At 36.4% G+C, this 20,308-nt stretch overlaps 3 protein-coding genes across 3 annotated transcripts; 1 reads left to right on the plus strand and 2 right to left on the minus strand.

The window, feature by feature from the left end:
* Positions 1-4,791: 4,791 nt before the first annotated feature.
* CRR22 (Pentatricopeptide repeat (PPR) superfamily protein) lies at positions 4,792-8,877 on the minus strand. The gene is made up of 2 exons (XM_086237085.1): positions 8,829-8,877; positions 4,792-7,722 (listed from the first exon to the last, which is right to left on the minus strand). The coding sequence occupies exon 2, from the start codon at positions 7,522-7,524 to the stop codon at positions 5,029-5,031; it is 2,496 nt and encodes an 831-aa protein (XP_086093211.1). The 5' UTR covers positions 7,525-7,722; positions 8,829-8,877; the 3' UTR covers positions 4,792-5,028.
* A 5,309-nt stretch (positions 8,878-14,186) lies between these two features.
* Positions 14,187-14,771, minus strand: LOC147291585 (L10-interacting MYB domain-containing protein-like). Its single transcript, XM_086235981.1, has 2 exons — positions 14,409-14,771; positions 14,187-14,219 (listed from the first exon to the last, which is right to left on the minus strand). Exons 1-2 carry the CDS (start codon positions 14,769-14,771, stop codon positions 14,187-14,189), a joined length of 396 nt encoding a protein of 131 aa, XP_086092107.1.
* Positions 14,772-17,164: 2,393 nt separating this feature from the next.
* LOC147291586 (uncharacterized) lies at positions 17,165-19,524 on the plus strand. Its single transcript, XM_086236394.1, has 2 exons — positions 17,165-17,295; positions 17,491-19,524. Exons 1-2 carry the CDS (start codon positions 17,256-17,258, stop codon positions 18,465-18,467), a joined length of 1,017 nt encoding a protein of 338 aa, XP_086092520.1. The 5' UTR covers positions 17,165-17,255; the 3' UTR covers positions 18,468-19,524.
* The last annotated feature ends 784 nt before the right edge of the window (positions 19,525-20,308 follow it).

Below are 20,308 nucleotides of genomic sequence, written 5' to 3' on the forward strand. Positions count from 1 at the left end.
GTGCGAGTTTTTTGAAGAGTACGAAATTAAAAAAAAAAAAAAAGAAGACATAATGCTTGGCTCCTCTTACCTCATGACGTGGCCTACTCACAAGTCAAAATATATATATACTAGCCTCTTCATATTCTTTCTACCGTGCAAATATCAATATTTTGATAAGTGTAATCAATTTAATAAATTACAGAAAATAAATTTGAAAAAATTATTAAGAAGAGAGAAGCGGCAAACCAATTCTCATGAACAGAAAAATAAATTTGAGAAATGGATAACCGACCATTGGATTTAAGTCGAAACAATCTCACTCATTTGGATCCGGAGATAATTAAAAAATCGTTATATTTTATCATATCGATGATTTTTTCTTTTTGGCTAAGGCTTTTTTTTTTTTTTTGGCAATTGGCTAAGGCTTAATTAGACCAACTATCTGCCAATTCTATTCCGAGTTTCACTTGAGTTTATAAATTTTACTTTTAAATTATTGAGTCCAAAAACTTTTCCCCATTACTCATTTCAGTTCGCTTTGCAAATCTTTTAAAAATTTGCACATGACATGGACCTCAAATTTAGCACTTTTTCTCTTTAAAAATCAATCATGTGCTTGTGACATGCAAATATTTGACGAAAATTTGAAAAAAATCTAACGAAGTGAATTGAAATGACTAGAAAATCGCAAAGACCCAACATTTTTTTAATTCTTCTACACAAAGACTAGAAAATCGCAAAGACCCAACATCAAGAACCAAGCTAAGTCATGCCCCAAAATGACAAATCAAGCATTTGAGGCCAAATTGGTTTGACCCATTTCGTTGAATTTTCAAAGGAAGAGAAAATTATAGAGCTGATGAAGAGGAAATCAAGAATTTTGGGTTAGACCCAAATGCGAGAGTGCTCAAGAAATGCCTGGTTATGTAGTTGAAAGTGTAAGTCTCTTGGTTGATGCAGGTCATGTCGCTGTTTTAATGAACAACCATTGTCAAGCTTGGTCCTTGAGGGTTTGAGAGAGAGAGCAACACAAATTTTGGGGAAGTAAAAGAGTTGAATAGAGCGGCTCTGATTGCATTGTCGCACAACACCTTTCTCTGCGACGTCTGGGATTAGAGCACCAATGTTGATTGTGAAGGACCAAAGAAGGAAAGAGGGAGGGAGGAGAGGTGAAGAGAAAGAAAGGGAAAGAGAGATGAGAGAGAAAGTGAGAGAAAGAGAGGGATAAGGGTCGCCGGCGGTGAGAGAGGCTGCCGGTGTGTTGAAGCTGAGAGGAAAGGGTGCGGGGTGAGGGGTACTGGTGCCGTACTGCATCTGAAAATTTTTCTTCTTTTAATTTTTTAATTAAATTTAATATTTTGTAAAATATAAGAATTTTTAATTAATTTTTATGTCTAAGTGGATGAAATTGAACGAAAAGACCAGAATACCCAAGCCACGTCAGCTTTTTTGACGGCTGCAGTGACAGAATTGACGGAAAAAGGTTAATTGGGACATGGAAAATAATTTTAGGTGGTAAACCAGGACAAATAAAGTTCTGGATGGTAAAGTGGGAATCAATGTAAACTTTGGGTGGTAAAAACACAATTAAGCCTAATCTAAAAGTAAAGTTCGCAAACTGTTACTCTTTTTTTTTTTTTTTTAAATTTTAGTTTATTGATATGGCTCCGAGTGGTGCGGTCAGACCTTAACAATTTCTAATACCTACGGAAATGTTAAAAACAAAACGTGAAAATCTTAGTGAGTAGACAAAAATAAACTTTAAAACATTTCCTTCGAAATCATTTTATCAAACATCATTTTTTCCTTGAGCTCATTTTCTTTTGAAAACTCACTTCACAATTCATCTAAAATGTCTTAAAGCTGCTAATACATATAAGGAATTATAAACGTGAAATATTTGAAATTGCTCAAATGCATACTATAAAATATTATTAAATAAATCCTTATGTATACATGTTTCTAAATCGAATAGCTGGCAATTTAAAATCTTAACGAAAACATGCTTAAACTGAACACAGCTGTAACTAGTATATATATATAAACAATCAATAAACCTGCTCAGGTTGAAAATGAAATTGTCAAACCATTTAAATATCTGAATAAGCTGAAATGGAATTTAATTCAATCCAAATATGCTCAATAGGATTAAACTTATGGTAACTTTGATAATATGCTCAATAAGCTGAAATGGAATATCACTCAATCCAAATATGCTGAATAGAATTTAAACAAGAGTATTAAACTTATCCTAACTTTGATAATATGATTTTCGGTGCAGTTACAAAAAATGACCGAAATACCCCTCGACCTAACCGGAGGTCTAGGGTTTACTCAATGTCTGTCTAAACAAAGTCAAATCAAATGTGACCATCCAAAAATCCAGAACGGGCTTATACCTTTTTCGAGAATTGTCCAGAACGTTACCTATAGTGTATGAGACAAATGTATGCATTTCGATTAGGGTTGTATTCTATAGTTACGATTCTACCATATATGTCTTTTTCATTCCGTCAAAAATCGATCTATTTTACGGTATAGACACTAATGACCCCCTCTCTATGCCCATTGCAATGGAAACTTTATAATCTCTTTTCATAGTTGTTGATGTAACTCTATCAAGTCCTTGGTTTCTAAGCAAGCATGTGGTTTTTTTTTTTCCAACCTATTGGAATTTATAAGCAAGGTCATTCCTGGAGCAGAAAACACTTGGGGAAAAGCAATGCATATTCAACAACTGGCAGATAATTATTATTTTAAATTTAATGTGAATTTTATTAGTTTGTTTTATATTTATATAAATTATTTCAAATATAATTTTTTAAGATATTATATGATTTTGGCGGTTATATCTGCCAGGAATGAGTATTTTCATATATTTATTACTTTTCCTGTCGGTTTAGTCTGATGCGAATAGTAAATGTGATGGCGGTTTTTGTCGGATTTAAATCTTAATGCCTTGTTAGCACGTATTTAATTTCTTGGCGGATTTAGTGACCTGTTCGCCAGGAATAGTCTTTTCACTACGCCTTCAAACTCGTTGAACACCCTTTCCACCAAGAACCCCATTTTATTGGCGAATTAGGACTGTCATAAATGAGGTGTTTTGTAGTAGTGGAATATGACAACGAATAAAAAATTGGATATTAAAACAATTAATGTTTTATTTTAAAGAATTGAAAAATATATATTTCAGTAATAATAGGGATGTTGAATTATTATAGAACATTTAATTTGAAAATAAAAACAACCGTCTAGCTTAAGAGAATAACTTATCTGTCCCTGTGGTATCACACTTAGAGAGAGAGAGAGAGAGAGAGAGAGAGAGAGAGAGAGAGAGAGAGAGAGATACCACATGTCCTATCATGGGGACAAATAAGTTCTTCTCCTAGCTGAATCAAGAGTATATCGCATATATAAACTTTGTACAAAGAGAACCTTCAATTCGCTTTTCATAGTAGACATTGTATCGTATGCAGGCCACCCAAAATGATACTACTACAAAAATAAGGACTTTGATAATTTCAAATGTAGTGGCAAAAAAAAAAAAAAAAAAAACAAGAAGAAGAAGGTACTCTTGGCTATCTCATATTTCACCTTTAGGAAAGATCATAACTTTACTTTTAAAATCTTAGAAAAATAAACAAACGAAAGTAAATATGTAATCATGGCAAAATTGGTCATTCTATACTCAAATACACTCCTTCAAATAATTTCCTTGTAAGTTCTTTGAGAACTAAACAAAAGGAAAAAACAAAGTCCAAAGAAAGAGAAGGCTTCCTCAATGCATTATTGTTAAACGCATATTCATGGCTTTTATTATTTTCTGATGTTAGTACCAAAAATATAAATTTAGTTTATGGCTTTCGTTATACACAACTATTTTCTAAACAGTTTTGTAATTGCAAAGCTTTACCAATGGGGCGCTTGTTTTCTTGAGGCATTTTCTTGTCTCTTGGAGCTCCAAGAAGCAACCAACATCTCTTGCTTGTGCTGAAAGAATATGGCTTGCTTATCATCTTCAAAAACTTCGTCATGTACAGTGGTAGAAATAAAACTAAATATTCTCTCATAATGGTATTTATAGTTTCTGTCAATAACAACAAATAAAATAACAATCACAGTTCTGCAGTGGCTGACCTGTGCTGGAGTTGGAGCATATTTGTGTGAGTGTCCATAGTAGATTCAATGGTCTTGACTTTATCTTCAACTCGTCAGCTTGTTCACTTCTCAATCACACTCTATAGAGTTCGATTATCAATTTGTTTGCGAACGGCTCGCCTCAGGAACTCATCGTGTGCAATTTGTTGCAATTGATGACCAAACGACCGAATTCCTTACCAAGAACTTTCATAAACAATGGTTCTAATATCTCAAATCCAACTTATCCCGTCCAGGACCACCAAGATTGCGAGGGAATGATAAACTTGTTATCTTATCTTCCTTAAGTATCAATATAACCTTCTGATAATCTCAACATTGAGATCAATCATCTCATCATTGTATAGTTAAGTTTGAAACTTTTTTGGAGATATGCTTTACCTTGTGTATAAATATATACATCGAACAATCAATGAAATATATCGAAAATTCAAACCTTCATCTACCCAGACTGGTCTTGACTTAAGCAACTATCAATTAAGGAACTACTATTGCATGGTGGGAAGAAAGTGTAAAACTGCTAAATGGAAAGTAACTCCAAAAAGAAAAATTTGTAATGCATCTGTTACAGATACTTGACAAGAATTATAAAGCATTACAAAATATCATGGGAAGGAAAACACAAAGGATGAAATTTAGAATGATCTAAATTCAATAATCTCATGACATTCTGTAAGTATGCAGCAATTGCAATATACATCAGCATCAGTATCTGCATGATTTTATAAGAACCATGACCTGTTAAAATATTAAAAGAATTATATTAAAAAACAAGGAAAAAGAATCAAAACCTTGTGAATCAACACCTAAGGCCCCATCCCCGAAAATCGTACAACAGAGGATAGTACACAGCTCCCAGGAATTAAAAATTGTACAAAGATCAAATCACCAGTAATCTCCACAAGAACAGGTTCCATTCTTGAAATGATGGAACCGATGCATATCACGCACTATGATTTCCCTTCCTGTTACAAGTGAAATGTACTTGGTTGCGTTATGGCAATCACCACAAACTCGTAGATTCTTCCGGATGTGTATTGTTGTACCGGGGGTAGTGTTTAAGAGTCCAAATGCAATGGCCAGCTTCTCACTATGGCTATTGAGCAACTGCTCCTTAACATCATCTTCCACATCATGAATTGAATTGGTGTCCGGCACATAACCAGCAGCCTTGATCTCATCTCCCAATGTCTCCAGAAAAGTATATATTCTTTTGGATTGAGGATGGCTTGTGCTTCCAGAATAGAAAGTGTGAACCTCATTCCTTAAATCCACTAAACTGCAGCCTGGAGTTTTCTGCAGCCCTTCCTTCGCCATTATTTTTCGCACTTTGGCCACTTTGTCCCACAATGAAGCTGTAGAATATATGTTAGCAAGCAAAACGTGGTACCCACCTTCATCAGGGTTTAACTCAAATATCCTGTCTGCTGCCTTTTCCCCCAACTCGACATTTTTATGAATTCTGCAAGCCCCCAACATGGCACCGAAGACACTAATACCAGGCTCCATTGGCATCTTTTGAATAAAATCCCAAGCCTCATTTAGCCGGCCTGCTCGACCAAGAAGATCAACCATGGCCCCATAGTGATCTATTGCAGGCTCCAAGCCATAATCTTCTTTCATGCTTGCAAAGTATTGGAGACCCTCTTCCACCAAACCTGAGTGACTGCAAGCAGAGATCACACATAGGAATGTAATATCATTTGGCTTTATTGTTCCCTTTTTCATTTCATTGAACAGATCTACAGCAGCTTTTCCAAGCCCATTTGTTCCATATCCATCAATCATAGTGTTCCATGTTGTCACATGCCGCTCAGCCATCATGTCAAAGAGTTTTCTTGCAGTGTGGATAGCTCCACATTTTGCATACATATCAACAAGAGCAGTCATAACAAAAATATTTTTCTCAAAACAAGTTCTAATAACAAGTCCATGAATCCACTTAGCCTGGCGTGTAACAGATAACTCGGCAAGAGCAGGAATCACACTCACCATGGTAAATGAATCTGGTTTTATATTTTCAGATTGCATCTCGCAAAAGTGGTTTAAAGCCTCACTGACTCGTCTATTCTGTGCATAACCCAATATCATGGCATTCCATGAGACGAGGGTCTTACATTGCAAGTTTCTAAATATTTTTGCAGCGATATCAACTCTCTTACACTTGGAATACATGGATATCAAAGAGTTCATTACTGAAACATCATATCTGAGATTCAGTTGATCCAATAATTTATGTATGAACATTCCCCGCTCAAGATCTCCCAAATCAGCACAAGCATGTAACGCCCCCATTATAGTAACATTTGTTGGCACAAAGCCTTCATCCAACATCTGCTGGAAAATTGCCATTGCTTCCCTGGCATCTTCATTTTGTACATACCCGTCTATCATGGAATTCCAGGAAACAACAGTCTTGTGATTCATGCTATCGAAAATCAACCTAGCAGTCCCCACCGACCCACATTTCGAATACATGTCTACAAGGGCGGTAGAAATGTTTACAAGTGATTCAAAACTGGCTCTTATACCATACGCATGAATTGACTTCCCAATTATCAAAGAGCCAAAATCTGCAACAGCAGGCAAAACGGTGACCAATGTGATCGAGTCAGGCCTCTGGCCTTCCTCCTGCATCCGTACAATCAACTCCATAGCTATCTTCGCCAACCCATTTTGCGCATAACCTGCAATAATTGTATTCCAAGAAACCAAGTCCCTTTCAGGCATTCTATCAAACATCTTATACGCTTCATGAATCTGCCTACACTTGGCATACATATTCACAACCCCAGTCATTGCAAACAAATTCATCGCAAACCCATTAGCTATTAGCTGCGCATGAATCTCCTTCCCCCTCCGAAGGTCAGCATTGTCACCACAAGCTTTCAACAAATAAGTAAAATTATACACAACAGGCCTAACACCGTCATACTTCATTCGACAAAAGAACGACAGCGCATCACCTAAGGGCGAGTTCTTGGCATACCCTTTAAGCAAAGTGTGGTAGAAAACGTCGAGTTTGTCTCCAACGGCGTCGAAAACCCGAGCGGCCTCATTGGGGCAGCCATATTTAGAGAACAAGCTGACAAGCTTGGTCTGGAACAAGTGCTCGTTGCAGAGGCTGTTCTTGATTATGTGAGGGAGGATTTGGTGGAGTTCTTTCATGGAAGTGCAGAGCTCGAGGAGTACAGCTGAAGGGTGCTTGTAGACATGAGAAGGAATGTGGGTTCTTTGGGAAAGGGTGTGAAATGTTGTTGGTGGGGGTGAGATTGGAGGGCGTAGTCTAGAGGAAGTTGGTGGTGGTGGTGGTGGTGGTGTTTTGGTGTTGGTTATGGGGAGCAAAGGTGTGAGGGACAAGAACTGTGACTGCGAGCTCATGTCTTTGGGTCTGTCTGAGTTTTCATCACTGTCTGGAATGAGTTTTGGTGAAATTTATATGCTTTGGATAAGATTATGAGTAATCCGACATTAAAATTTCATGTGGTCTAATGAAAATTTCTGTCTGAGTTATATTGATAGTACCCCTTCCAGTTTCCACAGAGACTCCCCCTCAAGCCCAAGTCCTTCCTAAACTAACTGCAAGTGCACAAATTTTAACCATTTATATGGAAACACACATACACACAGCAACATATACAAGAATTTCTTTAAGAGCTGATTGGAATAGAAGTATTATGAAGGCTCAAAGCAAAAGCCAAAAATAAAGGGAGCAGATCATCTATTCAAAAACCAAATGTAGGGACACCTCAATGAATCATGTACTGCCTATGTCAACCAGAAGGAACTAATCAAATATCACACTCTCAAATACAAAGTTAAAAAAATAAAATACACAGAAAAATTAGCAAAAGCAGAACTTTATCCTTTGGACAAAATAAATCAAATCTACACATTAATCCTGAAAATGTATACAATAAGATTGTAAAGTGGTCAGAGTTGTCATTTTGTGCTCTGTACATTCAAACTACTACATTAAATTGTCACTTGGATGTGATCACTTACTATGCATCTTTAAGCCGTAAATCTCAATACTAACACTGATTCATGAAGACAGATTTAGGAAGAAACATTTGCCTGAAAAATAAATAATAATGACCATAGCACAACCAATGCAAATGGCCAAGTATCTTTAACTTAATTATAAATCAAAGTATCTTTATTACCTATGCAAATGGCCAAGAATAATTAACCTCTTATTAATTGCTGCATAACATATAAAAGCTAATTAATAGTCGCAAGAGCCCCTTATACACCCAAATGAAACCTCATTCTTATACTCAAGTGTAGGTAACACCACAAGCTTGTCGCACAGAGAAACACTTAGCATGATAATGATGTGCATTAGCCTATTCAAACTCATAACGCAAAAGTACAGGCATCAATATCGATGACTTAATCTAAGAATCAAGCAGCTGCTAAATTTCACCCAATAGGTCTCTCATATATATAAAATAAAAAATAAAAAAATAAACGCAGGTCCTCTAAGAGGAATGAAAATTCAAGATAGGAAATTCAAAATGGAAACCCATATGGGAAATCATAATGGAAATTAAAATTAACTTGGAGATAATTAATCCATTAAAAATAATCAGAATCATATTTAAAATAAAAGCAAGCTAACACTATGGTCGAATATAAATGGAGAGAAGAAAAAACAGGGAGGTTGAGAGGCTGTAGCGTACCGAAATGGGAGTTGAAGAGGCAGAGCCGCAGAGCCAAAGCAAGAGTACTGTTGATGCAAATTTTCGTAAGATAGATGCAACAACTTAGAAATGGTGACCTGACTGATCTGAAGCCTTGCTGGATGATGACGTGAAATCTTCCTGCAAACGAACACAAGATCAAAGGAGATGGACCGATGTGGTACCAGCCAAATACGCTCCGATGATAAAGTCAGTGATGTGTATCTGGTGGTGTTTGAATGTAAGTGAGGAAGAAAAAGGGATGAACTTGGGAGAATAGGAAGAATAAGGTAAATGTTCTGGGTTTATTCTCAGCAAGTTGGGTATACTCTTGGGTGAGTGGAAGTTTTTGTGTAAGTGTTTGCTGGTGATAGATAACTAGGTGATTTTGTGTATATGAGTTGGTATATATAGGCAAAGGAAATTGTGATGAGTAAGTTACCTGCATGTGGTTGGCTGGTTGAGAAAGATCCACACGTTCGGTCGTGAACAGTGGCATGCACAGCTACCCATCTCCTTTGCATTCAATTCAAGTATGAAAGGTTCAGGTGAACTGCCTTAATAGTCATAAATGTGAGCTGGGAAGTCTCATCTGTCAGAAGATCCTGTCAGGTGCATTTAAGTATGGCGGTTCGTCCCAACGTGATCTTCCTTGGAATGGCGGCGGGAATCCAAGCCGACCCGAACACATGTCCTTATGCGTGCACATGAAGTCCATGTGTGATTGGACCGGACATGGACTTTCGAACCGAACCGATCCAGAAAGTAGTGATCCCTCCGAGTCATAGCTGGTTGTGACTAGAGTCCGAAAAGATGTTCCCTCAGCACCGAGCCGAGCCGAGCCGAACCGGGATAACCAAGGAAAGATGAACACTCAATCCTTTAGAAGATCCTCGGTTCGGGTCGGACCGGGCACGAAGGGCTCGGTTTGATGATCCGATCTGAGCTGACAGAGGAAGTGCCGAGCTGCGTGATGATGTGGAGGTCAAAGTTTGACCACTGAGAAGTCAAACACCGAAGTTGGATCTGATTGGCCACGTGTCCAGCCATGATTGACTGTTGGATCGGTGTGGGTTTATCCACAAACAAGTACTAATTTGTAACATTACCCATCAAATTCAATGAATCAAAATACCCAAAAACACCAATAAACCAAGTTGCCCATTCAATCTAAGATGAGAAATAATAGTACTGACTATGGAGCCCTTGCGGTGACGACGACCAAGAGCGGCCGGACGGTAGCTGAGTGGCTGACGGCAAAGGGAGATCAACAATTGGATATGGAGAGGAGAGGAGAGGGAGAGCAAAGTAGGAGGAAGAAGTGAAGCAAAGTAGAGCAGGGGATGGCTGTTAGTGCGAGTTTTTTGAAGAGTAATAAATTAAAAAAAAAAAAAAAAAAAGACATAATGCTTGGCTCTGCTCCTCTTACCTCATGACGTGGCCTACTCACAAGTTAACATATGATTTTTCTTTTTGGCCAAGGCTTAATTACACGGTTTATACCAACTATCCTCTAACTTCATCTCAAGTTTCAGAGGTAAATTTTATTTTTAAATTAGGAAAAAATTTACAAACAGAACACATACTTTGATGGTTGTTTTATTTCAGAATATTAATTTTGCTTTGTGTTAATGAAGGACACATACTTTCATTTTGTGTCAATTAAGGACTTATTTTTTTTTTTTTTTAGTTTTTATCTCAACTTTGGCCCGACATTGGACCCATCAAAACTCCATTAAATTCAGAAAAATTATACTGAGTTTAAAGATATGCTATCTCATCTTTACAACAATATAAAAATCACTCAAATTGGATTTCTACAACTCCAGATAATCAGCCCAAAAGTAGGATACTCGAAACTATCCGATTTTCTAAATTTTTTCTCAAAAGTCCGATTGGACAATTTCGGGTACCCTACTTTTTGGCCAATTATCTGGAGTTGTAGATGTTCGATTTGAGTGATTTTTATATGGTTGTAAAGAGGAGATGCATAGCTTTAAACCAAATATAAGTTTGCTAAGTTTGGTGGAGTTTTGATAGGTCCAATGTCGGGTCAAAGTTGAGATAAAACAAGATCTTTAATTGACATAAAATAAAAGTATGTGTACTTCATTAATACGAATCAAAATTAATGTTCTGAACTGAAACAACTATCAAAGTATGTGTCCTGTTTGTAAATTTTTCCCTTTAAATTATTAAGTCCGAAAACTTGTCATATATATTTGCACGTGACATGGACCTCAAATTTAGCGCTTTTTTCCTTTAAAAATCAATCATATGCTTGTTACGTGCAAATACTTGACGAAAAATTTGGAAAAAATTTGATGAAGTGAATTGAAATGAGTAACGTGAAAAATTTTGTAGACTAAAGAATCTAAGAGAAAAGTTTACGAACTCAAGTGAAACTCGAGGTAAAGTTCACAAATTGTTGCTATAATAAACTTTTTTTCTCGATTTTAGTTTGTTGATATTGTTATAACAATTTCTTAAATTTATATACAAAAACAATATGTCATTTGAAGTGATGACTGTGCCTCTAAAAATTGATCGCATATGTGGCACATGATCAACTTTCGACGGATATTGTAATGGGCATGACATAATGTATCTCTTTGACACAAAATAAAAGTTAATATCCTCACAAAATGCATATCATATAATGACTTGCAACAAGTCCTAAAATTCATTTCATTTTGTTAAAATTTTTGCCTTTTGTTTTATTAGATGCTCATATTAAACAATATCATATTCAATTTCATCTTCTATAATTTGAGGCATGAATTTAGGAACATATTCTTATAGTTTTTTTATTTTTTTATAAACGAATAAATTGAAGTGCATGGATTTGTTTTCTTAACCACATGAGTGGCTAAATTAATTGTGTGTTAAATGTGTCGTATGATTCTATCATTTTGGAGTCAGATGCTAATATATTCTTATAATTTTGTTGCTCACAATGTGGCTCAATTTGCGCTATCATGCTTTGGATGTATGTCTTGGGTTGGTGAGGTTCCTTCATCGTTCAAGACTCATTTCCAAGTTAATTTGTAACCTCTCTGAGTTTCAATAAAACCATGCTTCCGCAATGAAAAAATAAAGTTAAACAATAAAATATAATTGAGTATGAAACATAGAGCAAAATTTCACATGTATGCACTCTTTATACAAAGTTGTTTAAAAACATTTATGGTGTGTTTGGATGGAGAAAAAAAACTTGGAATTTAAACAAAACTCAGCATTTAAGAAATTACATGCTCTAATTTCCTTGTTTGGGTCCATAATTATAAAATTTTGTAAATTTTATGTGGAAAAAAAACTTGAGATTTGAAGGCTGTAAATTCCAAGTTTAAATTCCACCTAAATTGGTGTCATTTTCAAAATTTCAATTTTTTTTTTTTTTAAAGTCGTGTCCACCCATCACCTTGCCAATTAATTACAATACTACCACCACTACAACCATGCCGCCGTTACCACCACCACCACCACCGTCACCACCACTACCACCGCCACCGCCACCTCCGCCGCCACCATCACCACCATAACCACCGACTCCACCTCCGCCGCCACCACCACCTCTGCCACCACTACGACCGCCACCGCCGCCACCGTCACCACCACCACCACCGACACCGCCACCACCACTACCACCGCCCGCTGCCACCACCACCAACACCACCTCCGCCGCCACCACCACAGCCGCCACTACTGCCACCACCATCGCCGCCACTGTTACCATCACTGACACCGCCACCACCACCACCACCGACACTGACACCGCCGTCGCCGCCTCCATCACCAGTGCCATCACCACCACCATCGCTATCGCTGTCGCCGTCGCCACCACCACCGCCAATGTCACCGCTGCCGCCACCTCCAATACTCCAATTTTTGCCACAACCATTTCTCCCACCGCTCGTGAGCCATCACCCCTACTACCATCGTCAACTCACCACAAGCATCATTTTTATTGTTGTCACCATCACCATCACTATCACTCTTTTATAAAACTACTATAAATTTCGTATTTAAATTCTATTACGATTGCATTTATCCAAACAAGAGAATTTACAAATTCTAGAATTTTAAATCACGTCATTTTTAATTCCGTCATTTGTGAATTCCTTAGTAGTTTCAAACTACTTCATCCAAACGCACCATTAAGTAAAAACGTGAAACATGTGGGTTTTGAATAGGGGTGGGCGACGGTTGGCTTGGGGCTCAACCTGTCACTGCCTTGCATAGCCATCGGTCGGAGCAGATTGGCGTCCATCGAGTTGGCGATCAAGGATGGGTTAAGCTGACAAGGCTTCTCTCTCTCTCTCTCTCTCTCTCTCTCTCTCTCTCTCTCTCTCGCCGAAAAATATGGCAGCTACTGTCACTCTCTCTCTCTCTCGCCGAAAAGAATGACACCCATTGCCACTCTCTCTCTTTCTCTTGCTGGAAAAAATGACAGTTTGCTACACTCTCTTTATCTTTCTCTGTCTCACCATAAAAAATGGCACTTCGGCCACTCTCTCTCTCTCTCTCTCTCAGGTCTGCTCGGGTGCCAACGATTGGTGGAGGACGGAACACCGAGCCCGAGTTGGCATCTATCTGGTTGGGTCGGCTTCGATTTTACGGTGGGCTGGTTGGAGTGTCGGCTCGGACGGGTTGATGCTCCCCCTAGTTTTGAATAGAAAAAGAAATGCCAAATTTCACTTTTCAATCTCTGTAATTTCGGTCAAGCTTCATTTTCATTCCTATATTTCAATTGTTTTTATTTTTGTCATATATTTTATAAACTAGTTGCAATTTGAAGACATGTTAGAATTATTTTTTTTTTATTAATTTGTCAAATTTTTTGTGTTTTTAGTCTAAATTGTTGAATTTTGGCCATATACTTTATACACTGTTAGCAATTCAAGGATAAACCACTTAGGGTCCGTTTGGCACTGCTTCTTAGGAAGCGCTTTTGTGTTGTAGCGCTTTTGCCAGTAGCACTTCTTACTGGTAGCACTTTTATACATAAGCAGTTTGTCGTTTAGCTATTAACATAGAAGTGCTTTTATACTGTACAAAAGTGTTTTTGTTGATGTTTGGTTGCCTAAAGAAAAAGTGCTTTTATTTTATTTTTTAAATTATTTATCATCATAAATAAAAAAAATTGAATGAAAATATATTAAATAAAAATTTAAGATTTCTAAAATAAAAATAAAAGATAATACGTTAAAAATTATAACAAATCAAATTGTAAAACGATTGTTGAAAGAAAATGAATTTGCTAATGACAATGAAATTTATCACTAGTATCAACCCGACATAAGATGATTTGCAATCCTCTCGCGCCCGACATAAGATCATTGTCAACATCATGTGCCCCTAAACCTTGCGAGGATGCCCAAGCACATTCACCTGTAACAGCAATATCTTTAAACAAAATGTCTAATTGATCAGCATTCCTCAATCCATTTTTTCGAAATTTTCCGGCATCAGGATTCTCTTACAATAATATGAACTAAAATTAATAAAATTCATGCAAAACTATAAATTAAGTATTTGGTTTAAGAACTAATTTAGTTGTAACAAAGATAACAAATTCACCTTTAATTTTTTGTCCCACCATTCGTCAGTAGCCTTGATAGTTTGCTTCGCATGATCCCACCCTAAGCTAGTCTCTTTTCCAACCAAAGATATCCATATTTGCCATTCTTTCTTGAGAGCAGTCCATTTGTTCTTGAGTTGTTTAAAGGTGTAGGTCCTTTGAGTAAGATCATTAAATTTTTTAATAACATTTTTCCATCCAAGCTTACTAAAATGACCACATTTGCGATTTCCAGCTAATGTCTCATCAACACAAATTTTGACAAATGCATCAACAGCAGCATCATCCCAATGTGCCTTTCCATGTTTCTCATTTTCTTCCATAGATTCATCTTGTGATGGCTTAACTATATTCTTAGACATTTCTATTTAGCAAGAAAAACAAATGAAGAAAAATTTCAAAGAAGTCACCAACATATGCACACAAGATAAGACGAGATAAAATTGCAATGTTTCAAAGAAGTCACCAAATTGCAATGTTTGTTCTTATCTAGATCCAGTGAAGCTTTCCCAAGATAAAATGTTTTATTGGAATTTATAAAGAAAATAAGTTTCATTTGTAGGTGTATATAAAGCAGGATGTAGGAACTTACTTGTAATGTTCTTTGGAAGTTATGTAATTAACTTGCTGCATGTAATCCCCCAGGCCAAGTTTCCTATGAGAAAAAATCCCTAAAATGAAGAGTAACAAATAAGAAAGTAAAATTCCAGCACTTATGGTAATTAATAAAAAAAATATCAACAGTTAAATAATATATTTCATTTTCCAAATTAACAAAGCTATAGATGATATATAGCATCCTCAAAAGCATTAGCACTGTACTTTCATAGACAACTATATAATATTAAGAGCATTTACAACCCTTTAACAAATGGTATTTTGACTCTACAGCCCAACCCTGTAATATATTGATTGAAAGTTAACACTCCATTGGGGAGTAATTTTAGTCCCCTGTTAGAATGCATTTACCACAACCTGAATTCTAACTTCTTTCTAACTTCTAACACCCCACTAAGGAATAACTTTTGATAGCATATCTGCATCTTTTTCCTCTAAAGCAAGACACCTAAGCCATTTAATTATGCATGGTCAAATAAGTAAGAAGAATGTGAAAATCTGTGATATCCACCTTGATCTTTCTATTACCATCATCAACTCCTAGCTAGCTTTAACCATAATTTTAACCCAAGAGTTAAATAGAATGAATGAATGAATAGTCTATGATCAAACTGCTAGGACAAACATACAGAAATGATGATAAACCAAAGCATGCAGGAATTCACATCCATATGCAAATATATATTCACGGGGGATCAAAGGACAACACAAAAAAAGTGGGGGAGTCAAAATACATGTTGAATGCGAAACTGATAGCTTGAAAATTATGAATCAAAATATTTCTTCAAATTTGCAGAAAATCACAGGAAATTTTTTTTAAAAAAATGATATTCATATTCATCAGAGAGAGAGCGGGAGAGAGAGTGTGTGACGATTGTGTGAGAACATAAATAGCACAAGGCTTTAATAGTTTAGTTTTTCCCCCAGAGGAATTATGCACGTTTCACTTGACTGCAATACATACCATTAACATTTATATAAAAAGAAGGTTCTCGATGCACCCTTTAAGACCCCACCCTTTACCTTCAAAGTAAGATATAAGCTACTAGTACTAGGTACAAGAAAAGAACTGCTCAAGTTTGAAGAAACAAATTATATTTATATCATTGAATGATTGGTTTTGCAGCGTACATATATCATCAAGGACAAAAGAATCCAAGTTACAAACAGCAACCCTCCCATTGCATATCAAAGCATCAAAATCAGGAAACTTACACGCAATGCCTCGAACACAGCAGAGATGACTACTTCTGTCTTCAAGCTCTTAGGGGCAAGGTATCTAAAAGAAATTCTTGAAGATGGAGAGATATTGACATGAGAGGGATGGAGATCGGCACCGAGAGAAAAGCCTGAAGGCAACTGCAATTTTTTCTTATATGAGAGAAAGGGTTTTCATGGAACATGATGGGCCTTTGGCCTTTTGTTTTTTTCCCGCGAAACTGGAATGCTTCCCTCGTAAAAAAAAATAAAGAGGGTTTTTGCTGGGGTTTTGATATATGAGGGTTATTTGGGCATTTGTTCAAGTAAATAGGGATATATTTGGAAGCTTGAAAAATTCATTAAAACCAGCCCAAGTGCTTCCCGTGTTTTTTATTGGCAGCACTTCTAGGAGGAAGCACCTCCCATGTGCTTCTTCCAAAACCACTTTAAGTGCTTATTTAATTGGTTTAAAGCACTTCTCTTTTTTTTGCCAAACATCATTTTTTTTAAAAATAAGTGCTTTTATTATTTTAAAAACGCTTTTGACCCTCCCAGAAGCAGTGCCAAACGAGCCCTTAATTGACAGAATACTCATTCTTCTTGAATTGTAAAAATTTGTAAAATACAAGATCAAAATAAAAAATATAGCTACAAAAATAAAAATTTAGCATAAACTACAAAAATGGAATACGGTTTTGAAGTGCTTAAATTGAAAAAAAAAAGTTAAAAATCTTGATCTATTCAGATCATTGTCCAAACTCAAAAGCTAGAACTAGAATAAAAATGGGTAAATTATTTCCTAGTCTCGATTCCTAATTTATTCCAAACATTGGAATGAAAATGTTAAAACTTAAAACATTTCATTTCATTTCATAATAGTCAAAAGAAATAAAAAAGAAAAGAAAAGAATACTCTCGTCAACCACTTCAAAATTCAAGAAAGAATCCACTTGAAGAGCGCTAAAAGCCTAAAACCCAGTTTACTGGAGACTTTCTAGGGTTTTGGACTTTCCAATATCGACATCTAACATGGTACCGCTCTTCTACAACTTGAAGATTCTCAGATTGGGTAATTCAATATCTTCTTGTACGTTTACTTTTTCCAAAATTCAAAGAATTGTTGTTGGAGATCTAAGCCCCTCCTCACATTTTTCTCTTCAAAATCAGTTCCTTCTTCACAGACCCATCACCACCTCAGAAACCTCAGCAAACCAACACAGTTTCACAGTCACTTACCTCATAAACTCATGTGGGTTGTCTCCAGGAGATGCAGTTTCAGCTTCCAAGAGGGTGAAGCTGCAATCCCAGAAAAGAGCAGACTCCGTTTTGGGCCTTCTGCGAAACCGTGGTGGGCTCTCTGAAACCCAGATTTCAAAGTTTGTCAAGTTATACCCAAGAGTTCTTTTAGTCTACCCGGAGAAAACCCTTTTGCCCAAGATTGAGTTTTTTAGCTGTACTGGGCTTTCAAAGAAGGAACTTGCAAGAGTTCTGGCGTATAATCCAGTCCTTTTGGCAGTAAGTTTGGAGAACCGTATTATACCCACTTATAATTTTCTTAGGAGTATGCTTTCTGACAAACATGTTGTTTTTATTTTCAAAAACTCCCCATGGATTTTCTTGGAAGGTCACTGCAAGAATGTGGTGCCAAATATTGGGATTTTGAGAAAATTGGGTATGCCCCAGTCATGCATTTCTGTGTTTCTAGTTCATTGTACCTCGACTGCGATGCTAAAGCGTGAAAAATTTGGTGAAGTTGTGGATGAGGTGAGGGAAATGGGATTTAATCTGGAAAAATCAGCTTCGGTGTTCGCCCTACGCGCATTGGGATTTAAGAATAGTAAGTTGATATGGAATCGAAGTCATGAAGTTTATAGGAGATGGGGTTGGTCTGAGGATGATGTTCGCTCTGCCTACAGGAAGCATCCTTTGTGTATGATTATGTCGGAGAAGAAAATAATGCAAGTATTGGATTTTTTAGTGAACAAGATGGGATGGCCATCAGAAATGATTGTGAAAAACCCGACGGTCTTGTGTCTCAGTTTGGAGAAGAGAATTATCCCAAGGTCTTTGGTTGTTACAGTTTTGTTGTCGAAGGGATTGATAAATAAAAAATTTGGGTTGAGTTATGTGTTCTTCAAGGTGGAGAAGCACTTCTTGGAGAGATTTGTGGTCAGATATCTAAATGAAGTACCTCAATTGTTGAGTTTGTATCAAGGGAAAGTTGGAATCCAGGATGTATGAATGTATGATGTTGGTACGTTAAAATCGATGAGATTGAATCAGTTTTAGCCCCTTGATGCTGCACTACTTACTGGTAGGAGCTAGTTTTCGGCACTATATTAAAAGGTTTGTCCTTAATCAATGTCTTCACCCAGCCTGCTATTCATTTTTCACTGGACTAAAATCATTTCTTTGTCAATGGCCGAAAAAACAAATTCATTTGCTCATCTTCTACTCCACTGCATAGCTGCTTTAGTTATATATACTTTCTTATTAGAAGACCAGCTTGAGGTTGGCCTGCTCTCCATGGTGCCACCATGTTTTGCAATTTATGGTTCTTGGGTTGGTTTGGATAATTGCTTGAGATAGAATATACACACATCTTGCTTCTATTGGGCGTTCAATTTAATCTATTCTGGAAAGGAGTGAAAAACAACAAACTTTTATCTATTTTTCAAATTATAAGATATTAATTCATACAGAAAAACAAACAAATATATGTATATATGTATATGTATTAATATGTGTGTAAGATATCAATGGCTGTCAGTCCTTTAACCCTGCTCTGTTAATAATATCCTGCACAAGCAGCTAGCCTTTTTCAGTGGCCATGGCTGGTTGAGTATCACTGTGCCATTGTGATTCCCCTGTGTCAGCCTTTTTTTTAAGACGTTAAGGATGAAAGCTGCAATATATGCAGCACTAGTCTTATTTAAAAAAAAAAAACAAAAAAAAAAAGATAATGCAGCTCTTGTGGCTGTTGATTGGGTTCTTCAGGGGACAAAAGATCTAGATTTGGAGAGTCATTTGGCAGTTGTTATCTATGGGGATGGTTCTCTAATAATGTAAAAGGACCACTTGTTTCTTTTCTTACTTGGATGATTGTTCTCTGATAATGCGTTCCTTTCTCAGATCAGGTGCTGCCTCTATCTCTCCCTTTTTCCATTTTCCTTTTCAGATTTGACATTTTGTTCTGCATTAATCATAATTATGTTCTTCGTTCGAGGATATTTAGTTTCAAACTTTCAACATGTTTTTGGAGAGGCCAGTTTTATGGCAGATGCCCTAGCTTCCCTTGGTCATGTCTTATCTTCACCTCGACAATGGATTAATTTGATGAATAATGCTATATTTACCACATTCTTATACCATATTTTTATACCATCTTACGTGTCATTATTTTACTGGACAAAGTTTTTCTTTTTATTTTTAGATTTTTGTTTTTAATTTTTAGTGTCCAATGCATGAATGCCATGTAAGTTGCCACATAAGATGGTATGAAATTATGGTATAAAAATGTGAGATGTCTAGCACTACTGTAATTTGATTCTTCTTTCAGTTGTTTCTTTTTTTAATTTTGATAGGACCCCACCTAGGCATTGACATGGCTTCCAATAATAGCCACATGGATTTTTAAAAGATTTTATTTGATTTTTTAATTACTTTTTAAATGTTTTATTGGTTTTTTTATTCTTTTTCATCCATGTGGCTATTTTTAGAAGCCATGTAAATGCTTAGCAGTGAGGTCCGCATATGCCACATCAATAGATAACGGCATTTCTAACAAATGTATGAAATTGACACGAAATAGAAGTTGAGGTATGATAATGCAATTTTTTAAAATTGAGGTACTAAGTTGAAAAACGAGGTATAGTTGACGTCTTAAAATGTAATTTGCTCTTCTGCATACTTGGTTTAGGAATCAACCAACTAAAGGATTTTGACAGATGTTAAAGAGTAACTTAGTAAGCAACATACTAATATTTTTGTAGGCATAAGTGACTTTTTAGGCATATATATTGGGTATTGTTTTCGCTGAAATTGGTCGAAATTATTGTTGGAAAAATTCATATTTTTCGGTG

The sequence above is a fragment of the Dryas octopetala genome, chromosome 3 (assembly GCF_963921425.1).
Source record: "Dryas octopetala chromosome 3, drDryOcto1.1, whole genome shotgun sequence".
Lineage (NCBI taxonomy): Eukaryota > Viridiplantae > Streptophyta > Magnoliopsida > Rosales > Rosaceae > Dryas > Dryas octopetala.

Excerpts from the sequence above, each read along its gene's own strand:
- CRR22 (XM_086237085.1), bottom strand. The coding sequence starts at position 7,524 with ATGAGCTCGCAGTCACAGTTCTTGTCCCTCACACCTTTGCTCCCCATA.
- LOC147291585 (XM_086235981.1), bottom strand. The coding sequence starts at position 14,771 with ATGTCTAAGAATATAGTTAAGCCATCACAAGATGAATCTATGGAAGAA. Across the intron at positions 14,220-14,408 it reads GGTGGGACAAAAAATTAAAG|GTGAATGTGCTTGGGCATCC; the intron begins GTGAATTTGTTA and ends TTGCTGTTACAG.
- LOC147291586 (XM_086236394.1), top strand. The coding sequence starts at position 17,256 with ATGGTACCGCTCTTCTACAACTTGAAGATTCTCAGATTGG. Across the intron at positions 17,296-17,490 it reads CTTGAAGATTCTCAGATTGG|GAGATGCAGTTTCAGCTTCC; the intron begins GTAATTCAATAT and ends GGTTGTCTCCAG.